Source organism: Carassius auratus, chromosome 11 (genome assembly GCF_003368295.1).
Source record: "Carassius auratus strain Wakin chromosome 11, ASM336829v1, whole genome shotgun sequence".
Taxonomy (NCBI): Eukaryota; Metazoa; Chordata; class Actinopteri; order Cypriniformes; family Cyprinidae; genus Carassius; species Carassius auratus.
In genome coordinates, this window is record NC_039253.1 from 10,963,221 (window position 1) to 10,981,863 (window position 18,643).

Consider the following 18,643-nt stretch of genomic DNA (forward strand, 5'->3'; position numbering starts at 1 on the left):
TGGTCTTTTCATGCTGATGCAATCCCCTCATTTATTAGTCTTTTACATGTTTTAATAACTTCAGTGTAAAATATGAGGTTAAAAAGTAAAACAGTTACAAAATGATAGAGCAAGGACTTAGGGGCCATAGGGCCCTATCATACACCTGGCACAATGTGGCGTAAGTGTTTTTGCTAGTTTCAGCCAGACGCGGTTCTCATTTCCCCGTCCTGCGCCATGTTGTTTAAATAACAAATGCATTCATTCCCATTTGTGCACTCAGGGGCGTGCTGGTCTGAAAACGAGGCGAATTGTTGACATATTGCTATTTTGAGGAACTGAAAATAGACTGCGCTTTAAACCAACTCAAACCTGCTCTAAAGTCTGTTGCAAAGTTTTTTCTTTGATATTTAAAGAGTGTGTTATCATAGGCTGGTCCACAAGGCACATACACCCAACAGCAGCACACAAACATGCCAAATATAAAAAAGTAAAAGATTACAATGTAAAATAATGTAATTGTGTAGGCTACATAAAAATTGAAATGCTTACATGTCATAATGGATTGTCATCGTATGTATCAGAATTTGCTCGCGCATGATCAGCTCCGTTCCCTCTCTGGAGAGGTTCTGTCTTTTTGCTCTTGCAAAGTCCACTGTATAAATAGCAAATCCGTCATGGTACAACCTTAACTGCCTCTTAAAAGGAATGGTAGATGACACTCTGATTTGTTTATTGCATGTTATGCCCAAAAAACACCCATTACTCGTTAAGAGAATTGGGACAACCCGTTTAGACCATGCGCCCGGGCGCGCCAACCGATTTCCCTTTGTTAAACTAGCAAAAGTGGATTGTGCCAAGCACTTTAGACCATGTGCTTAGATCGTTAAAATATTCTTTCGGTTGGTGTTTTGTAGTAATGACTGGTTGGTTAATTGTACTTGAAAGTATGTAAATGTATTTTGCAGAATTTGCTCTGCACAATTTTGTGGGTGAAATTCTGTCATTCCACTAATAATTTTGAGCAATTGTGATTTTCACAATTCAAGGGTGATGTTTCAAGGGTGAAAAAGTTATGGCGGTCCTTAGATCATTCAGTTCCGCTGGAAATGCAGCTGCTCTTGGCCTCCCCCTGGTGGTCCGGAGAACTTCTGTAAAGGCAACTTGATATTTTGTTGGTTAATATTATGATGTCACATTTTGTTTATTTTGCTGGTAACATTGTGTTTTGCCTTCCAGCACCACCATATTGAAGCCTTGACAACCATTGCTTTGTTTGTTGCTGCAGTTTTTTTTTTTTTTAGTTCTGATTCTGCAAAGACCTTAAACTTTAGGATGCAAACAGAGTCTCTTGACACTTGATTTTCCCATTATTATAAAAATAATTCCAGTGTAATCTGAGATCAAAGCTTGTTGTGTTTGGTTTCACTACAGTCTATCAAAATGATCAAGTCAGGATAATAAGAGAAATAACTTGAGGTTTACAGCTAAAAGTGAGGAGAGGAGTTTTGGGGTTCTACAACAACTCTTTCAGAGCACTCTGAGATGGAAAGGTTTGTTTGATTCAAAACTAAACATTTCTGATTACAAATGATATGAAGAAGCTATTTTAAGAAGATGTTTTGAAGAATGTTGTTAACCAAATAGTTGCTGCTCCCCATTGATGTTTGGGTGAAATCAGTCAATGGCACCCAGGAACTGTTTGGTTTCCCACATTCTTTATAATAGCTTCTTTTATGTTCAGCAGAAAAAAGAAACTCCAGTAAACGTATTACTTATAAACTTGAGAATTGCAGGACTATTGTTTTTCTCTTGTATATTTAGAAGCAATACAGACCACTGTGTCACACATTTACATCACATTCAAATTAGCATCTGCCTCTCAGTTGAACAGCAACTGTAACTGCAAATGCCTAAAGAGTCTTTTTAACTTCCTCCCCTTTATTTGTATTTTTTGTATCCAAAATGGTTGGAAAAGCCAGATTGTGCTTTTGTTTGTATGCTAATTTTGAACCCTAGATGCAAGCCAGGCTCAAACACATGCAATATATCGGAGCACATTTCTCTAACTTCACTGCTGTAAGAATTTGTGTGTGTGTGTAGTTTTTCTCTTAAGTGATTTGTTGTGTTGACAGACAACGATCGTCACAAATTCAGTTTTTCAAACATATGGTGTCTAGCTCAGCGATAGGCCGCTTGACTGTAGACGGCATGCTCACCTGCTGACACTTTCAAAGCTGTGTGTTTTTGTTACAGGAGGGGCGGGCAGTGGGCCTCGTCTCCACGTCATCCCCCCCTTCCTCTGGCCTCATTAGTAAGACCTTGCCTCCAGGTTTCACGCAGGTTTCTGAGGTCATACATGGGTGTTTCTTCAGTTACAGTCACTTTTATATCCCAAGGATAGATTTGATTTACAACATATTTCAGCTTCTTTTGTTTTGATATGTGAAGATGTGAAAACTTTTCTTCATGCTTTCATTTATTTTACTTTTTAAAAATGTATTTTATGTATAGAAGTTCCAATATTTAAAAAAAAACATCATAAAATTATAAAATGATATTTAAACAGATTACTAATGAAGAGTTTTTTCAAACCATAAAATAAATGACATCTATTTATGAAAGTTCAGGAAGAGAAATTAGACAACTCTCTTTTGATTCATATGTTTGCACTGTTAGCTAGCAGAAACAGTGAAGTTTAAAAAGTGTGTTTGAAAGGAGTTTCCAAAAATGGCAATAAGAGAGCAAGTCTTGCCGAATAGGGGAGGCCTGTGTTCCCTGCGGTCCCTGGAAAAGCTTTGTGTCATTATCAACATAAAGTCTGTAATATCTGGATGTACTCCGTTAGATAAGAGTACTTTCTGGTTCTGGTTCAGTGTTTTTTGTAGCGATAGGGCCACCAGAACCTGGAAGACGGCACTCAACTGCATTCTCTTGCTCTCACACACGTCAGAGGAGAGGAATATTTCCAGGATGTTCACTGGAGAGGAGCAAGAGTGGAAAAAAGATGGAGGGCTATCTTTAGACTCTCACTTCTTATGAAAAGGTTTTATTCTCCCTCTCGCGCTCACTCTCTTTCCCCATCCTGCTCGGAGAGTGTGTGTGTGTGTGTGTGTGTGTGTGCGTGTGTGTGAAGGCTGTTATCTGTATGCAAATGTTGTTCTTTTCTATGGAAAGGGAGCTGGTTAACAATTCAGATCAGGTTTTGAAGCAATGCAACTACCAAGAAGCACATTTCAAAGAAAGCTGTGCTGCAGTTTGGTGCTTTTATGTATGTTGCATGGCAGTATTTTAAGAACAATTATTGCGTCCTGTTGATGTTTGAACTTGGAGATTGTGCTCTGCAGTACATACACAGAGCTGTTTTGTTTTGTCAGGCATTTAAATGATATTCAGATTCAAAATATCCACTATAAAGATGGATTATATTAAAGGAAATGAAAATTCTGTTATTATTTACTCAGTGCTGTTATTTTCTTTCTTCATGTTCAGTGGAACACACAGGAATCTCTGAAAAGTCTTTTTCCATACAAAAAAACGAAACATGGTAATAACAGCATTTGTGTCCACAGTCGGATGGGGAAAAAAATTGATTGAATTATTTATTCCAAATGTAAAACATTTAATCCTGTTCAATGAAAAAAATCAAATGCATGGTTTGTTTTGTCAGTTATCATTAGCATCATCTTCAGTGGTGACAGTAGAGTGCTCAAGTCTCTTGCTGAGGAGACTAGTCCGAGATGCAGTAGCACATCACAAGTAAAACCTCTTTAAAGCCTTCCAATTACTGAAAAGAGTAAACAACGGCTTGGCGGATAATGTAACAGTTGAAAAACGTGTTGTGTGCTTGTGGGACTGTCATTAAACTCTCCTTGTTTTTCTTCTATAATTTAATTCAAACAAGCTCTAACGCTTTGTCTTGCTATTGAAGAAAGGTGTCCTTAATAGTGTGGGGTTCAACAAGGTTTAAGCACCAGGCAACACTGCCTCACAACAGTACTAGAAACTTTAAAATCCTAATAAAAAGCCCCATAATTTGTATTCCTATTCTCTCTACCTGCATGAGGGTTGTTTACATTTTTTTTCTTTTCAAAAACACAATCATGCACATACATGCTGTTCACATATTACTATAGGCCAGTTTGTGCTGATTACAGTGAGATTAGACACCGTTTCGATGTTTATAAGAAACTGAAAAAAGCACAAATGTCAGAGCACGTCAAAACTTTTTCCAGGCCCCAAATATACATACCTCTAGACTCCAGAGGGAGTGCCTCTAATGCCTCCTAAACCTGAATTTGTTTTAAAGAGGGTTTTTTTTTTTCTTGCTTGTAAAGATTTTATTATGAAAATGTATAATTGATGAGGTTATATATTCAAAGCCATATTTTAACCAGTCAGTTCTGTAGATTCACATGTGTATACATGAAATAAATCTGTGTCTAGCAGCTCAAACCATATGGACTGCAGGTTGACAGCTATTTGTGGTGTTTGCTGGAGATTCACAGCAGTTCTTTGGCCCTGTCAGAAGATGCTGTGCATCCCTTAAGCAAAGTTAGCGAGGTGGAATAAGTGAAGAGCAAGTATTTACATTAGCCTTCATTAAGCCCCCCATGCTACTCAGAAAGCACCTAATGTAATTAACACATTACTGAACCTTTAAACGGCACATCCACATCAGGCCATCGGCTCCACTTGCCTATGTTATATGTTATGTTGCATTATGTTTTTAACTATGACGTAATTATACATATGATGTGGTTAATAATACATTTAAATAGTTTTTGTTAGTAAATTAAATAAATCATGAAACTTAATAATAGATCCCCCAATCTCATTTGCATAAGAAGTTGAAGCGTGAAGAATCTGCATTTTGGCGGAAAGCCTATGGTATAGACTGTGTGGCATAAAAAGATATTCATATTATTTTTTTTGTATACACAAACTGCAGTGAAATCTGAAAATAGCAGAAAAGGTAAGATGAAGACTGAGATGCTGTGCTTGATGACTCCGGACCCAGAAAATCAGATAAAGTTGGTCTGTAGGAAGCAACTGTTTAGCGGCTCAGTGTTCTACATTTATTCAAAAATAGATTTTAGAATATTAAATGTTTATTAATTTATTTTCATTAAGTAAACGCAAAGTTATTGTGCCTCTGCCATTGTGCATAAACTTGAATCAAGCCCAAAAGATGTCCGTCCGTTTTAAAACAGTCGATTAGTAATTCACTCTTTGATTTGCTTCATAAAAGCCTCCATAGAGATTGTTGACAAACATCTTTATTGTGCATTATTTTCAACTTTTTAATGCACCAGCTATGCAATGTATCTGGTTGCCTTGAAAATTACTTCATATGCTACATCTGCTTATGTCTTGTGTAGATATATCTGTGTATTGTTATGCTCTATTATGGTATGTTATGCTCTGTTATGGTATGTTACGTTTGGGACTTTATGTGCTACACTATTATGTCTGGGTTATATATATATATATATGATGGTATGTTGTGAATGTGCTATGTTATGTTGTTACTTTATGCTAGGTTGTAATCTACATCTTTATTATGTTATGTTTGAGTTATTTTTGTTTTGTTTTCTATTTATGGTATGTTACTTTATTTGCTACACCATTACATCTGGGTTATGTTACATTATGGTATGATATGTTGTAACTTTACGCTAGGTTGTGATCTATATCTGGATTATGTTATGTCTGGGTTGTGTTTGTAATTTGTTATCCAATTATGATATGTTACTTTATGTGCATCACCATTACATCTGGGTTATGTTGCAATATGGTATGAAATGTTACTTTACGCTTGGTTGTGATCTGTATCTGGATTATGTTACAGTATGTCTAAGTTAAGAAATGTTACTTTATGTAAAGTGTGTGATACATTTGTGTTATGTTTTGTTATTTTGTTTATGTGCTACTTCTGGGTTCGTTATGTCTGGGCTATGTTTGTTTTGTGTTTTGCCTTTGTTATGGTCTGTTCTGCAAGTTTGTTTTATTTAATTTTTTTATATGTTAGGTTATGTTACACTACATTATGTGACTAAAATGTGTATTCAACAGCTATTGCAGCATTTTTATCCAAGTCAGCAAACTGTAGGCCTTACCTAGAGGTAATTTTATTTGCACAGTCCACTGAAATGGGATTTGACAAGGATGTTAACCTGATAAGAATCTGACTGCTGAAATATATGCTAAATAATGCAACATCCAGTCTCTAGATGTTATAGAATAATCCGTTCAGTTAAATAAATGTACATTTAACTTTCATTACCTATATTTACACTGGGAAGCTTACCCTGTCGAACTGTATCATTTGTTTGGAATGCATTTTTTTCCATAGTAATATTGCAAACTCTACAGCCATTTATTTTTAATTATTGTTTATTTTTCACAAAATATCTAGATGAAAGGCATTCAGCATGTCACTAATCCATCATTCTTGGACAGAAGGGAAATAGAAGGAGATGGAATTCATTTGAGTTTTTTCTAGAAGAAAGTGGGTTACTTTAATGTAATATCCCTAAGAAAAAATGTTTGAATAAAATTCTGTCTATTTTGCCCGGAGCAGCAGTTTTTAGGTTCTGGATTCTGCAAATCAAAGCAGCAAAGACAGGAAAAGGTCTGTCAAGTCAAAATCAGTCGGGATCCCATAGTGGATCCTGTCGTTAGCCTGTGCCAACCTCTAGTGTATTAATCTCCTTTGATGGAGACAATGCTCCGAGCCAGTAATTCATACCATCTGTGGTCACTGTATTTCTTAATTATCAGCATGCAGTACAGCTCTTTTCAACTTGACGCAGTGACGCGTCTAGCCAGCGTTTTAGTGATTGTAACCTTTTCAAACCAACTTCTGGCAGTTCATTTTGTCACCTCTTGCAGTTTTGAAACTTGCGTTCTCCGGTGCCAGTCTGTGGTATGGGAACAGATGGCATCTGCTTTTATTCTTGAAGTCCCTGAAATGGATGATAATTCTGTGTTGGGAATTGAAAGTACGAAGGTGTTGTCACACTGTAAATATTTTTAGGGACACGGATACAACAGGAGGGCCAATTTGTCTTACTGCCGGGTGAGTAGAGAAAGAACTGACAAATAAAACGCCAACGGTCTGGCTGCAACATTTCTTTTTTGAAGGGAGACCGAACTGGCAAATGTTCTAATGCGACATATCTGAGACTGAACCTGCTGCTGCCGCCACCTCTCTTCATCTGTAACCCTGAAAGAACATACAATAATGCCCGTTTCTCTTTCTGCCTCTTCTTGCTTCCAGTTTTTCTTTTTTTCTTTTGTTGGTCCCGTTCTTTTGTACCTTTTCTGGCCCTCTCCAGTCAAAACCGGGATTAATTTAACATCTCAAACCATCTGCTTGGGTTCCGACAGGAATTGATTTAAGCACATGGCACTTGGAGCTAAGCCTCTCTGTGGTATTTTCATCTAGTGGTGAATTTCACTTTGGGGGCCAAAAGATTGAAATCTGATTCCATTTTTATTTATCTGTTTGGACCGTTCCCAATATAACTTGCACTCTAGGGCTTCAGGTTACAGAAATGGGTGCCTTGACGTGTATGAAAACTTGTAGAAACGACCCGCTTTTTACTAGTGTGATTTAAGTTTTGTAGATGTTATTTGACAGTTTCCCGATTTCCTGATATCTGTTATGATTCAGCAAGTGGATTACACCTCACAAAGGTGAGGTTTGTTATCTTAGTCTGACAACATTCAAGGTTTAACAGTCTGTATTTGAGTCTTGGTAACCTTGTACAGGAATGGCTTGCAATGAAATGTTCCTATTTATGAGTTTAACTTTTGCAGTTTAAATTTAATGATCATCTGAAGAAGGGACTCTGAAGTCCTGAAGTCATACATCAGAAATATTGTCTTGGTCACAGAGAGATATGGATGATATAAAAATTAATTAAATGTCAAATAGAATACTGAAAACTAAATTTTTTACAAGTAAAGTGGATGTATGCAGTATGAAAGAAATGGATATTCATTTTGAGATTGGCTAAGATTACATTTACAGTGCTAATGGTGAAATTTGATGAAATGTGCATCCCTTGTTGTCATCCGAAGTGCATTGGACAGTGTCCCGCTGACCCAATGAACCAATGCCGCTTACACAGCAAATCCTCTCCTTGACTACTGTGATAAAAATCCACAATTATTGCCTGTCTCATTAAAGTGCATTGTTGTGACTCTGTTTTCTCCACATTGTACCCAATACGTTTCCATTCACAAGCCCGGGCTATTCACTGTCCGAGCAGAGGGAGGCCCTTTTGTTCCCTTGTGATTGGATTGCACCTCTCTCTGCATGCTTGAGGATGGAAAGCGGGCCACTGCCTTCCTGTGTTAACCGCCAAATGTGCTCAAGGCTCTGCGCCGCAGGCACGAGCACCTGACAGCCTACCATTTGATTGCTAATCATTTTCGAGCCTGTGCCTGGTTTTTTGATTTGCTCTGCACACTGCCTTGGCTAAATGGAATCAATTAAATGCGTGCTTGTATTCGACGGCCACTTCCAGGAGATCAACTTCTTGATGTACCAACCCAACTAGATTAATTAAATCCAATAAAGAACTCAATTAACAAAAGGAAGGGAGCGGAAGCAGGGTCAGATGGATTTGTGTGTGTGCTTTGTGTACAGAACCGCAGTGATTTCAGAGTCTTTTGTTTCTTGTTGTCTATATTTGTAAATGAGCTTACTGTGAAACACTTGTGTTGCTTTATTATTTTTCATGTGTTCTGGGACTATGAGGGCAATTACTAAACCCACATGGTCATCTATTCACTGAACATGTACACAATCATTATTCCACAAGCACCCCCAGGATGTATATTCCCAGGATAAGTTACTTTAGTCAAGTAGTTACTGACTAGTTTTCCATTAAAGCGCAACACTGCGTTACTTCTGTTTCACTGACACTTGTAATATATTGCCACAAACTTTGGTGTTAATTTGAGTGCACTGAAGTGGAAGTCAGGGGGTAAAACAACAGCTGCATGCTCCGCTGACTCCAGAGAGCTGCGGTTGGCTAACGAAACCAAAGACGAGCAAACCAAAGCAAACTTTTCTCTTTTTTTTTTTTTTAAGCATGCAGGGTTCATATTTTTAATGTAGTTTAGAGTTAAGAACCACTGTTAACATATAATAATAAAGGATCTGTTTCAAAACTCACGAGGCACATAAGAGTCTCTAATCGACACTGATTTCAGTATTTTGCTGTTAGCATGTTGCTAAGATAACACCAAAATAAACTGACATGATTTGGCAGGTTTTGCATATAACAGTGTTCTCTGTTTGTAACACTAATAGCTTTCCTCACATGAAGCACAGTTATCGCTACTGATTTCAGTAGTTTGTTGTTAGCTTGTTGCTAAGCTATTGCACACAGAAATACTGGGTTTTACTACTCTTGTTTTGAATGTGTCCATCTCACTTGATCTTAAATAGATTTTTTTCTAGATCTTGCAAAGAAAACATGTGATGCTGACTTAAAATTTGACCATGTAATGCCTTAAAAGGCAGTCTACAAAGCGTGCTCTCTATGTTTCGTAACCGTGCTGAAGAACTTCTTGATCTCTGTATGTGTGGTTGATTTCGTTTAGTTTATATGTATTTATTTATTAATTAATAATAGTAGGCCTGCTAAAATAGTCTGCATTGAGCCAAAAGTTACAGACTCTGTGTTGTCTACCGGGGAGGAGAGGCCAGCCGTGAGATCCAAGACATAACAACTATTAAAAATATGTTCTCTTAAGGTGAACATCTATTTCATGGATGTTAAAAAAATGGAGGCAGGGAGGGAGGAGAATGTTTCCCCTCATTTCAGAAACTTGTCACTTTCTCTGACGTACTTTCATCTGCAGTTTGCTATCAAACTTTTCAATAGCTTTCAATCTTTGTTAGGCATTTAAAATTGCACTGCAATGCACACAAACACTCATTCGATTCTTTCTTCTGTCTGCAGGTTTTTTGAGCACAGGAGACCAGGCAGCCAAGGGAAACTATGGACTTCTTGATCAAATCCAGGCCCTGCGCTGGACAAGTGAAAACATTGCTTTCTTTGGGGGTGACCCTTTACGCATTACTGTTTTTGGGTCTGGGGCCGGGGCCTCGTGTGTCAACCTGCTGACTCTTTCCCATTATTCTGAAGGTAACCGTTGGAGCAATTCAACCAAAGGTACAATGCAGAGGTTTTAACTTTTGACAGTTTTTGTCTGCATGCTATAGCTGTTTGTGTTATGAGCCCATTTTAAAGTTCAGTCTCTGTGCTTTTTTTTTTTTTTTTTTTTTGCAGTTATCTGTATTTGCATTAGAAAAATCAGATTGCAATCTTAGTTATGAAAAACCTGTGACATTTATTCAGTGTACTGCAGTACAGGTTAATGGTTATTTTTAAATGTTTTTTACATTTTATATACCTTTTGACATTTTGAATCTTTGAGATTTTGAAATTGTTTTAATAATAATAAATAAATAAAAAATCCTCTAAATGAATAATAATAGGATAAAAGAATGATATTGCCCATACCAAATGATTACACTCTTAACAACCACTAGGGGTCTGTAGACTCGTGGTTAAAAATCACTCCCTTATACCCTATAAATTAGTTTAGAAGAGTGCTCAGTTCACAGAGCTTAAGTGTGTAATACAAAAATCTCAAAACCAACTACGTTGCCAAGAAAGTTGCTTCATCTGTCCAGCATTTGCCAAGCTCATTTTTCACCATGCTTTAAGCTACTAACTCACTCTGTTTGAACTTATATCACTTGTTTATGGAAATTGAATCTCCCTAGGTCGTTTCATGTTCCCATCTTTATTTAGTTGAGTCCATACTCATCACCAGGCAAGCCATGAGCACACTGTCCAAATACAGCATTCACCTTCCACTGGCACAAAAAGGGTAAATACGTTAATTTCATTTTGAGTCTCTCTGCTTGGAAGATTGCTTTGTGAAGAGGTCTCCTGGCACAGACCTGCTTTAAGGTTGTCACTATCATTCAAATGAACCAGTGAGACACCTTTGGAAGAGACTTTAGTGTGCCATGCGATGGCTTTGCCCTGAGGCAAACCGTGCACTGCTTAATCTGGAATAATTTTCATATATTTCAGATCTTTTTCTTTTTAATTTTAGCAGTATATTCTTCATTCTCAAATATATTCTTCTGTTCATACAAAATTGTCACCGTTTCGTTGAATTGCGAACTGAAACATCCCCTTATCTCCATTTCATTTCCATGTGTGTTTTTATAGTTTTTTTTTTTGTCCTCTAGTATGAACATGTTTTACTCATAACTGCACTGCTAAGACTGAGATCCCAGGGGTTGTCATGGTAACAGAGTAACTCAATTTTCCTTTCTCCTGCTCTTTCTGTCTTTCTTCCCCCCCCCCCCCCCACTCTCTCTCTCTCTCTCTCTCTCTCTCTCTCCCTCTCACACACACACACACACACTTTCTGTCCTGCTCACTCACTTGCTGTTTTGTCTTGATGTTGTGCATGATGTTTGCTTCTCTTATATGGTGTGGGTCAATTTTCTTGAAAGGGGTTTACAGAGTGCAAACAGCCAATCACTGTTAATGCAGTATAATGAAATTCAAGAAATACATTACAAGTCATATTTTCCCCCCTAAAATTACACAAAAAACTGAAATGTTGATCAGCTCTGTGTAAAATTCAAGTTCATCAGTATTCGTATGTTGACTTGCATGCCCTCTTTTCCCAAACCATTTAAGATTTGCATAAAAACAGCTAAACCGATATGTCTTCATTTGCTCCAGCTTGCATACTGAGGGAGCACTTTCTGTGTAAATAGCCTACGGTGGGGTCCAAAAGTCTGAGTGCACATAAAAAATCTGCCTTTTCCGAACTTTTCAGAAGCAATTTAATTTAATATATTTGCTTTATTTGAATTTATATTAAATTGTATTAATTTATTAACTATTTTAAATTTAATTTAATATTCAGTTTAATATTATTTTTTAATTTTGCACTGGTTTTGGCCTTGTAAATTATATCCATTTTACACAAATTCAAAATTATGCCTCTAATATAATTTGTAATAAAAAATGTATTAAACAAATAGAAGCTAGCAGTCCCTACTGGTCTCAGACTTTTGGGCTGTACTGCAGCATGTTCTGGATGTGCTCTTGGTGATTCTGCCTTGTTTTTCCTATACAGGTCTTTTCCAAAGGGCCATAGCCCAAAGTGGCACAGCCTTGTCCAGCTGGGCTGTCAGCTTTCAACCGGCCAAGTATGCCCGCATGCTGGCCAAAAAGGTGGGGTGCAACCTCAAAGATACAGTGGAGATGGTGGAGTGCCTACAGAAAAAACACTACAAAGAACTAGTGGAGCAGGACATCCAGCCTGCTCGCTACCACATCGCCTTTGGACCCGTCATTGATGGTGATGTCATCCCCGACGATCCTCAGATCCTCATGGAGCAAGGGGAGTTCCTCAACTATGATATCATGCTGGGTGTCAACCAAGGCGAGGGGCTGAAGTTTGTGGAACTCATCGTAGACAACGAGAACGGAGTTCAAGCCAACGATTTTGACTACGCCGTTTCAAGTTTTGTGGATGATTTATACGGTTACCCCGAGGGGAAAGACATCCTGCGAGAGACCATTAAGTTTATGTACACAGACTGGGCTGACCGCCACAATCCAGAGACCAGAAGAAAGACCCTGCTGGCACTCTTCACGGATCATCAGTGGGTGGCACCAGCGGTGGCCACAGCAGACCTCCACTCCAGCTTTGGCTCTCCTACTTATTTCTATGCCTTCTACCATCACTGCCAGACGGAACAGGTACCACCCTGGGCTGATGCAGCACATGGCGATGAGATCCCATATGTGTTTGGGCTGCCCATGATTGGTCCAACTGAGCTTTTCCCATGCAACTTCTCCAAAAATGATGTAATGCTTAGTGCAGTGGTAATGACCTACTGGACCAACTTTGCCAAGACTGGGTAAGTCTCTAAGCAACAGGGCAATGTTTCTAATCCATTAGAATTGAGGCAAACAATACAGCCATTAATTAGGATTCAGAAGTGATTTTGAAAATGGCTTTGTTTTGTTGTAAGCCCACCAATGTGGCAACCATCTCATAATTTAAGAGTTGAATATGCTATTGATTACCGTACAATAACCAGTTGTTGCCAGGAAACACTGCGACAAGGTTCCTGAGGTTTAATCAATGCTTAATTGTTTGTTGATGCATTCTCTCTTGCAAATACTTGTTAAGAATCCCAAGGTTATGCAACATTAAATTTACGTAACTGCTTTTTACACCAATTTTGTTTGCTTCAATTTAGGTGTAATGTAGTGAATAAAGTAATGCTGATGATCACTTAGAGTGAGTTTAGTGTTTATATGACATTGCTTCCTAGACATGTAATCATCTCACGGGAGGACAGCAAATCAATTTGTGTGCAAACGTGTAATTTCTTCTCTCAGACTAATTCTTGTTCATTTTAAAAGCAGGTGCAGTTGTCAGGAGACCCTAATGAGCGCTGAGAGAATATTAGGGGTCTTTGAGCACTCGCCTAAGACTTGTCTGTAATGGGTTGTGCGATATATGTCTTTTTGAGTGCTCAGTTTTGGAGTTACCATGTGCAATCATAGAAATAATCTTTTTTGTAAAAAGTAATGAAATCTTTCCATTTCCTTTCAGTGACCCCAACCAGCCAGTTCCACAGGACACCAAGTTCATCCACACCAAGCCTAACCGTTTCGAGGAGGTGGCCTGGACGCGTTACAACCAAAAGGACCAGCTATACTTGCACATCGGCTTGAAGCCCCGTGTCAAGGAACATTACCGTGCCAATAAGGTCAACTTATGGTTGGAGCTGGTACCTCATCTCCACAGCCTCAACGAGGTCACCCAGATAATTTCCACCACCACAAAGCTGCCTCCACCCGAGGTCACTCCCCGTACACCAAAGAAGATCCCAGTCAACACCAAGAGGCCCTACCCTACTCCGTTTCCCACTGAAACACAGGAAAGCCACAACCAGAACCAGAATCAGAACCAGAACCAACCCTTCCTAGAGAACCAGCGGGACTATTCGACCGAACTGAGCGTCACCATCGCTGTCGGTGCCTCGTTGCTCTTCCTCAACATATTGGCGTTCGCCGCACTCTACTACAAGAAGGATAAGCGAAGGCACGAGGTCCACAGGCGTTGTAGCCCACAGAGGACCACAGCTAACGAGTTGCCCCATACACAAGAGGAGGAGATCATGTCTCTACAAATGAAACACAGCGACTTGGAGCGAACCTTGCACCAGCACGAGGTGACCATGAGAACTGCCTGCCCGCCCGATTACACGCTCGCCATGCGCCGTTCACCGGACGACATCCCTCTCATGACGCCGAACACCATCACTATGATACCCAACAGCATGCCAGGCCTGACCTCCTTACACCCCTTCAACAGTTACTCCAGTGGACAGAATAACACCCTGCCCCATCCACACCCTCATTCACACTCCACTACTAGAGTATAGCCAAACACACACAAGTTCTCACACACAAACACGGACATACACACACATACACTCCCACAGATGTGGAGTACAGGTGTGATGGCGAATGAAGGTTATGGCACTGGGGTGAAAAATATCTTTACTCCCGGTGCTCAGAGGAACAGGGAATAACAATGCTGGTTTTTGTTCCTCGAGAGCAAGACTATCGTTTTCTATTAAAGGTGAAAAACAATAAAAGTAAAAAAAAAAAAAGAAAATAAAAACTATTTCTGATTTAAGGAAAAACAGAGATGATTTTTTACCCTTATATTGTGACAAAACCAGAACCATTTACTGGGGACAACTATCAGTCTGGGATTCTTTGAGGAATGGTTTGATTTGGTTACCCAGAGAGGAAATGACAGAAGCACAGAAGAGATGATGTGTGGGAGGCCCTTTGTAAACAAAAGGAAACATATTGTTTTCCCGGGGCGCTGGATTGTAGATTACCCTCTTCAGAGCAGACAAGGGATGCTGCTTACCTAATTTAGGCATGTGTTCTCTTGGTGGAGAATGTGGAATACTACGGGAAAAAGACGAGAATGAGAAATCCTCAAGAACATGCACAATAGAGACATTCACTGAATGTCTTTGAATCCTTTTTGTCAATTTATTTTTGGGGGAACAGTTTTATTGTATAGGACGTATTTACATATCTAGATATGTACACAAAGCACCCATGCTCTTTAAGCCCTTGCTGGGGGCATTGATACTGAGGAGTCTGCCTCAAGAGCGTAACGGGGAATATATTGGCTTCCTGGCAGATACAGCTTCATCACACAAGTGCTGTCTATACTGAAACTGGAGGACTCAAAGGGAGGCTGGATATTTTTAGCACGACGCGCATGACAATTTATCTGCTTGGTGGCTGTTCTGCTGATTTAGTCATTATAAAAAAAAATAAAAATACATTTTCCTCCCCATTTGGATTCAAGGAAATACTGCTCTGATTGACTCACGGGAGGAATTGGAATATGCTGACATGTCTGAAGACAGTGATGGGAACGGGTGAGGATACACTAACTAGATTGGGTTCACAAATAGCTTGACTGAACCTGGTTATAAGGACTAGTTTTGTACATGTGTGTTGGTAAAACTTTTTAATAGTGGTGAATCACTTGTTGTTTGCGCTCCCATGTGTGGGACATTAATGTACTTTTTGATTTGCTCATCGGTCTCAGTTATAATACATTGCTTTATTATTTTTAAGTTCATGTTCACTTCTTGCTAATAGTCAAACCACCCTACCTTAGAAAATTTCTTATCTGTAATGTTTGATTCTCATTTATTTGTTTTCGGTACTTTATGAGGCAGACCCCACGCAGCTTTGAACAACCAGTGACCAACGCAGTATGACTTGGAGACTATCGTTGGTGCAGAATTTTTCGGTGATTCTCCTGAACGATCATCATGAATGAATCCGACACTGGAGACAGGAGGGCCCCTGATGAAAGAGTGTATTAGTGGGGGCTTCTGAAGTTAGAATCCCTTGATCATACTGCTTAAAGCTAGCTATCGAAAGAAAGAATACAGAGAGACCAATGGAGAAGTTGAAAGGGAAACTTTTGTCACTTCTTACACAGAGTACTAAAAGCAGGTTCACCTGCAAATCTCTTAGTAATTGCTGGTTTTATCCATCCTTGATTATTTTACTTTTCTCAAAGCCTTGTTACATAACATCCTACATGCTAATGATCGATGCCAGCGAATCCCAGGCTAAAGACAGGAGGACCCCTGATGAGACCTTCATTACGGCCTTCTGATCTTAAGAGGACATTTAACCTAGCTAGACAAATAGAATTGAGAAACAATTGGGTTTAATTTTCTCAGAGCCGTGTTGCATTACATACTACATGCTAAAGTCCTGGGATGCTTACCCATTGTTCCCTTTTTATACAGTCACTATATAGTCACTTCAGGGCATCAGTTCCTGTGGTTACAATTTAGATTTCTTGTAAATCCTTTGTTTTTACTCCTAGGAAATTTGATTGAACGCGAACACCAGTGAAAGCGAAACTTCTACATAAATATCCACATTTTTTCCACCCAGCATGTAACGTATGATTATAGAAAAACAGCAAAAGATTGGTGATTTGGATCTCTTAGAACAAACTCTCTTGGTGCAAACTTTCTTGGTCAACAACCCCATGCTAATTCTGTTTCCTAACCAGACATGATAAAGTAAAAGCTATCTATTGTCTTTACTGTAGTAGTGAATTTTTCCTAGCCAGGGCATTTTAACATTTCCAAAATCCTGGTCTTAAACATCAAATAGGTTTCAATTGGCTTCGTTCACACAGAATTGCTTTAGAGACATTAGAAGCCATTTAACTAGCAGTACAGCCTTCCACATCTCAAGGTAATTAATTAACAGTTGGTGTGGAAAAACACTGAGGTCAAACACAGGCTTTTGGGAGTGAATACTTGAGCCCTGGTGAATACCTAGTGGCAAAGAACTAATGAAGGATGAGGGAAGCCAAGGAAGGGAACAAGATTGAAAGAATGATGCTACCCTTCTCCTGATCAGCCAACTCGTGACACACACTGTTCCCAACAACATGTTCCTGATCAGAACACAATCTCCTGTGGGCTTTTCCTCTCTGCTCTGTCTTCACCTGTGACAACTCAGCACAGTACAAACAGGCCAGAGAGAGCGTCGCTGCTCTGTATGCCAGTCCCCATCTGCAGGTATGCATATGCAAAGTCAGCCTGCCCATGTGTCCCCCTGCAAAGGAAGCTCCTTTGAACAATATTAAAATTTAATGAACCATACACCAGTGGGGCGCTAAGAGGATTCAACTTGCGCATGCACATGTGTCAAGGAGAAAGATGGGATTCATCTGTATTTGCAAAGATCTCCACAGCTCAGTATGTTTCTTCACACATATGCACATACACTTGCATACACACATGCCAGGACAAGCCTTGTAACTGAATGTAATGCAAGACTGAGGGCCATTTTCTTACAAACAGCAACCAAATTTCATTATGTGTTTATTTTCTACTGGCTGACCTTGAAAGAAGATCAAAATGGCTGTTGGGAACTACAGAGGGTTGTTGTGATGTAGATTATTTGTCATTTTGTCTTTCTTTCTGGTTAAATAGGATTTAATCTTCTGGAGCACAATAAATGATTTTATCAAGCTCAACTTACATCAGTCTTTCTTTGCCACCAGTTTGCCAAAAGGGTTTTTATGATATCCAGACTTTTGCCACTCCACATGTCGACACGTCTTGGGTTCATTTACTAAAATGTGATAACGGACGTGAGTACTTGGTGAATGTGGTAACAAACCTCCAGTACTCCAGGGGGTGATAGTTACTGTCAAATGTATCTGTTATTAAACCAAGTGTGGTATTATTCAGGTAAATTTCTATAAACAAACCAACTTGCTTAGTAATATTCTCATTAAGCAGTTGCTCTGCCATCACAGTAGTTCACCTAAAAGGAGAAATCTTTAAATTATGCAAACATCCATTTTGTAACTAAACATCTATGTATAAAAGCTTGCATGGTATAAAGTGCCATTTATTTGCACACACCTTTTACTTTTTTTTTTACGTTTGACTTGCTAAAAAAAAAAAAAAAAAAAACTGTGCAAGCAAACCAAATGAAATGTGAACAAAATACACTTTTTGGTCATTTGCAATCCATAAAGCACCCGCTACAATAGTTCCATCACTAAAAACACATTATTTATGTGGGACATAATAATATGTTTAATGTAAAAAAAAAATATTAAAGTAAAGGGGCTCAGAACAGTGCTTTAAAATATCAAATTCAGTGTGCATATTATTGATGGAACATACTTTAGGTAAGCCCGGAATATGAACACGATGTGCTAAATGGTTGTGTTTTCTTTACAGAAAATCTTAAATTGAATATGAAACCATGCATTGTGTGCATATTCAGGGTTCATCTGCCTGCCTGTACAATGTATGCATCATCAATAAGGTGTATTCTGAATTTGGCCTTTTAATAGCAGTGTCTTAGTACGTATATTACTACTTTGTAAAAAAATAACTGTCAGTCAGTGGCGGAGGGCTGTGTTTTGCCCTCCGGCTGGACATTCCTGCAGGGTTGTGACGTCATGTCAAAACTATGAATAGGCGGGCGCATTC

At 38.9% G+C, this 18,643-nt stretch overlaps 1 protein-coding gene across 1 annotated transcript; it reads left to right on the forward strand.

Annotated features, from left to right (window-relative positions):
- The first annotated feature begins 8,102 nt into the window (after positions 1-8,102).
- LOC113110586 (neuroligin-1) lies at positions 8,103-18,095 on the forward strand. The gene is made up of 4 exons (XM_026274711.1): positions 8,103-8,138; positions 9,902-10,175; positions 12,175-12,964; positions 13,669-18,095. The coding sequence occupies exons 1-4, from the start codon at positions 8,103-8,105 to the stop codon at positions 14,501-14,503; spliced, it is 1,935 nt and encodes a 644-aa protein (XP_026130496.1). The 3' UTR covers positions 14,504-18,095.
- Positions 18,096-18,643: the final 548 nt, after the last annotated feature.

Coding starts and splice junctions, on each gene's coding strand:
- LOC113110586 (XM_026274711.1), top strand. CDS start 8,103: ATGCCGCTTACACAGCAAATCCTCTCCTTGACTACT. Junction 10,176..12,174: donor TTGGAGCAATTCAACCAAAG/GTACAATGCAGA, acceptor TTTCCTATACAG/GTCTTTTCCAAAGGGCCATA. Junction 12,965..13,668: donor ACCAACTTTGCCAAGACTGG/GTAAGTCTCTAA, acceptor ATTTCCTTTCAG/TGACCCCAACCAGCCAGTTC.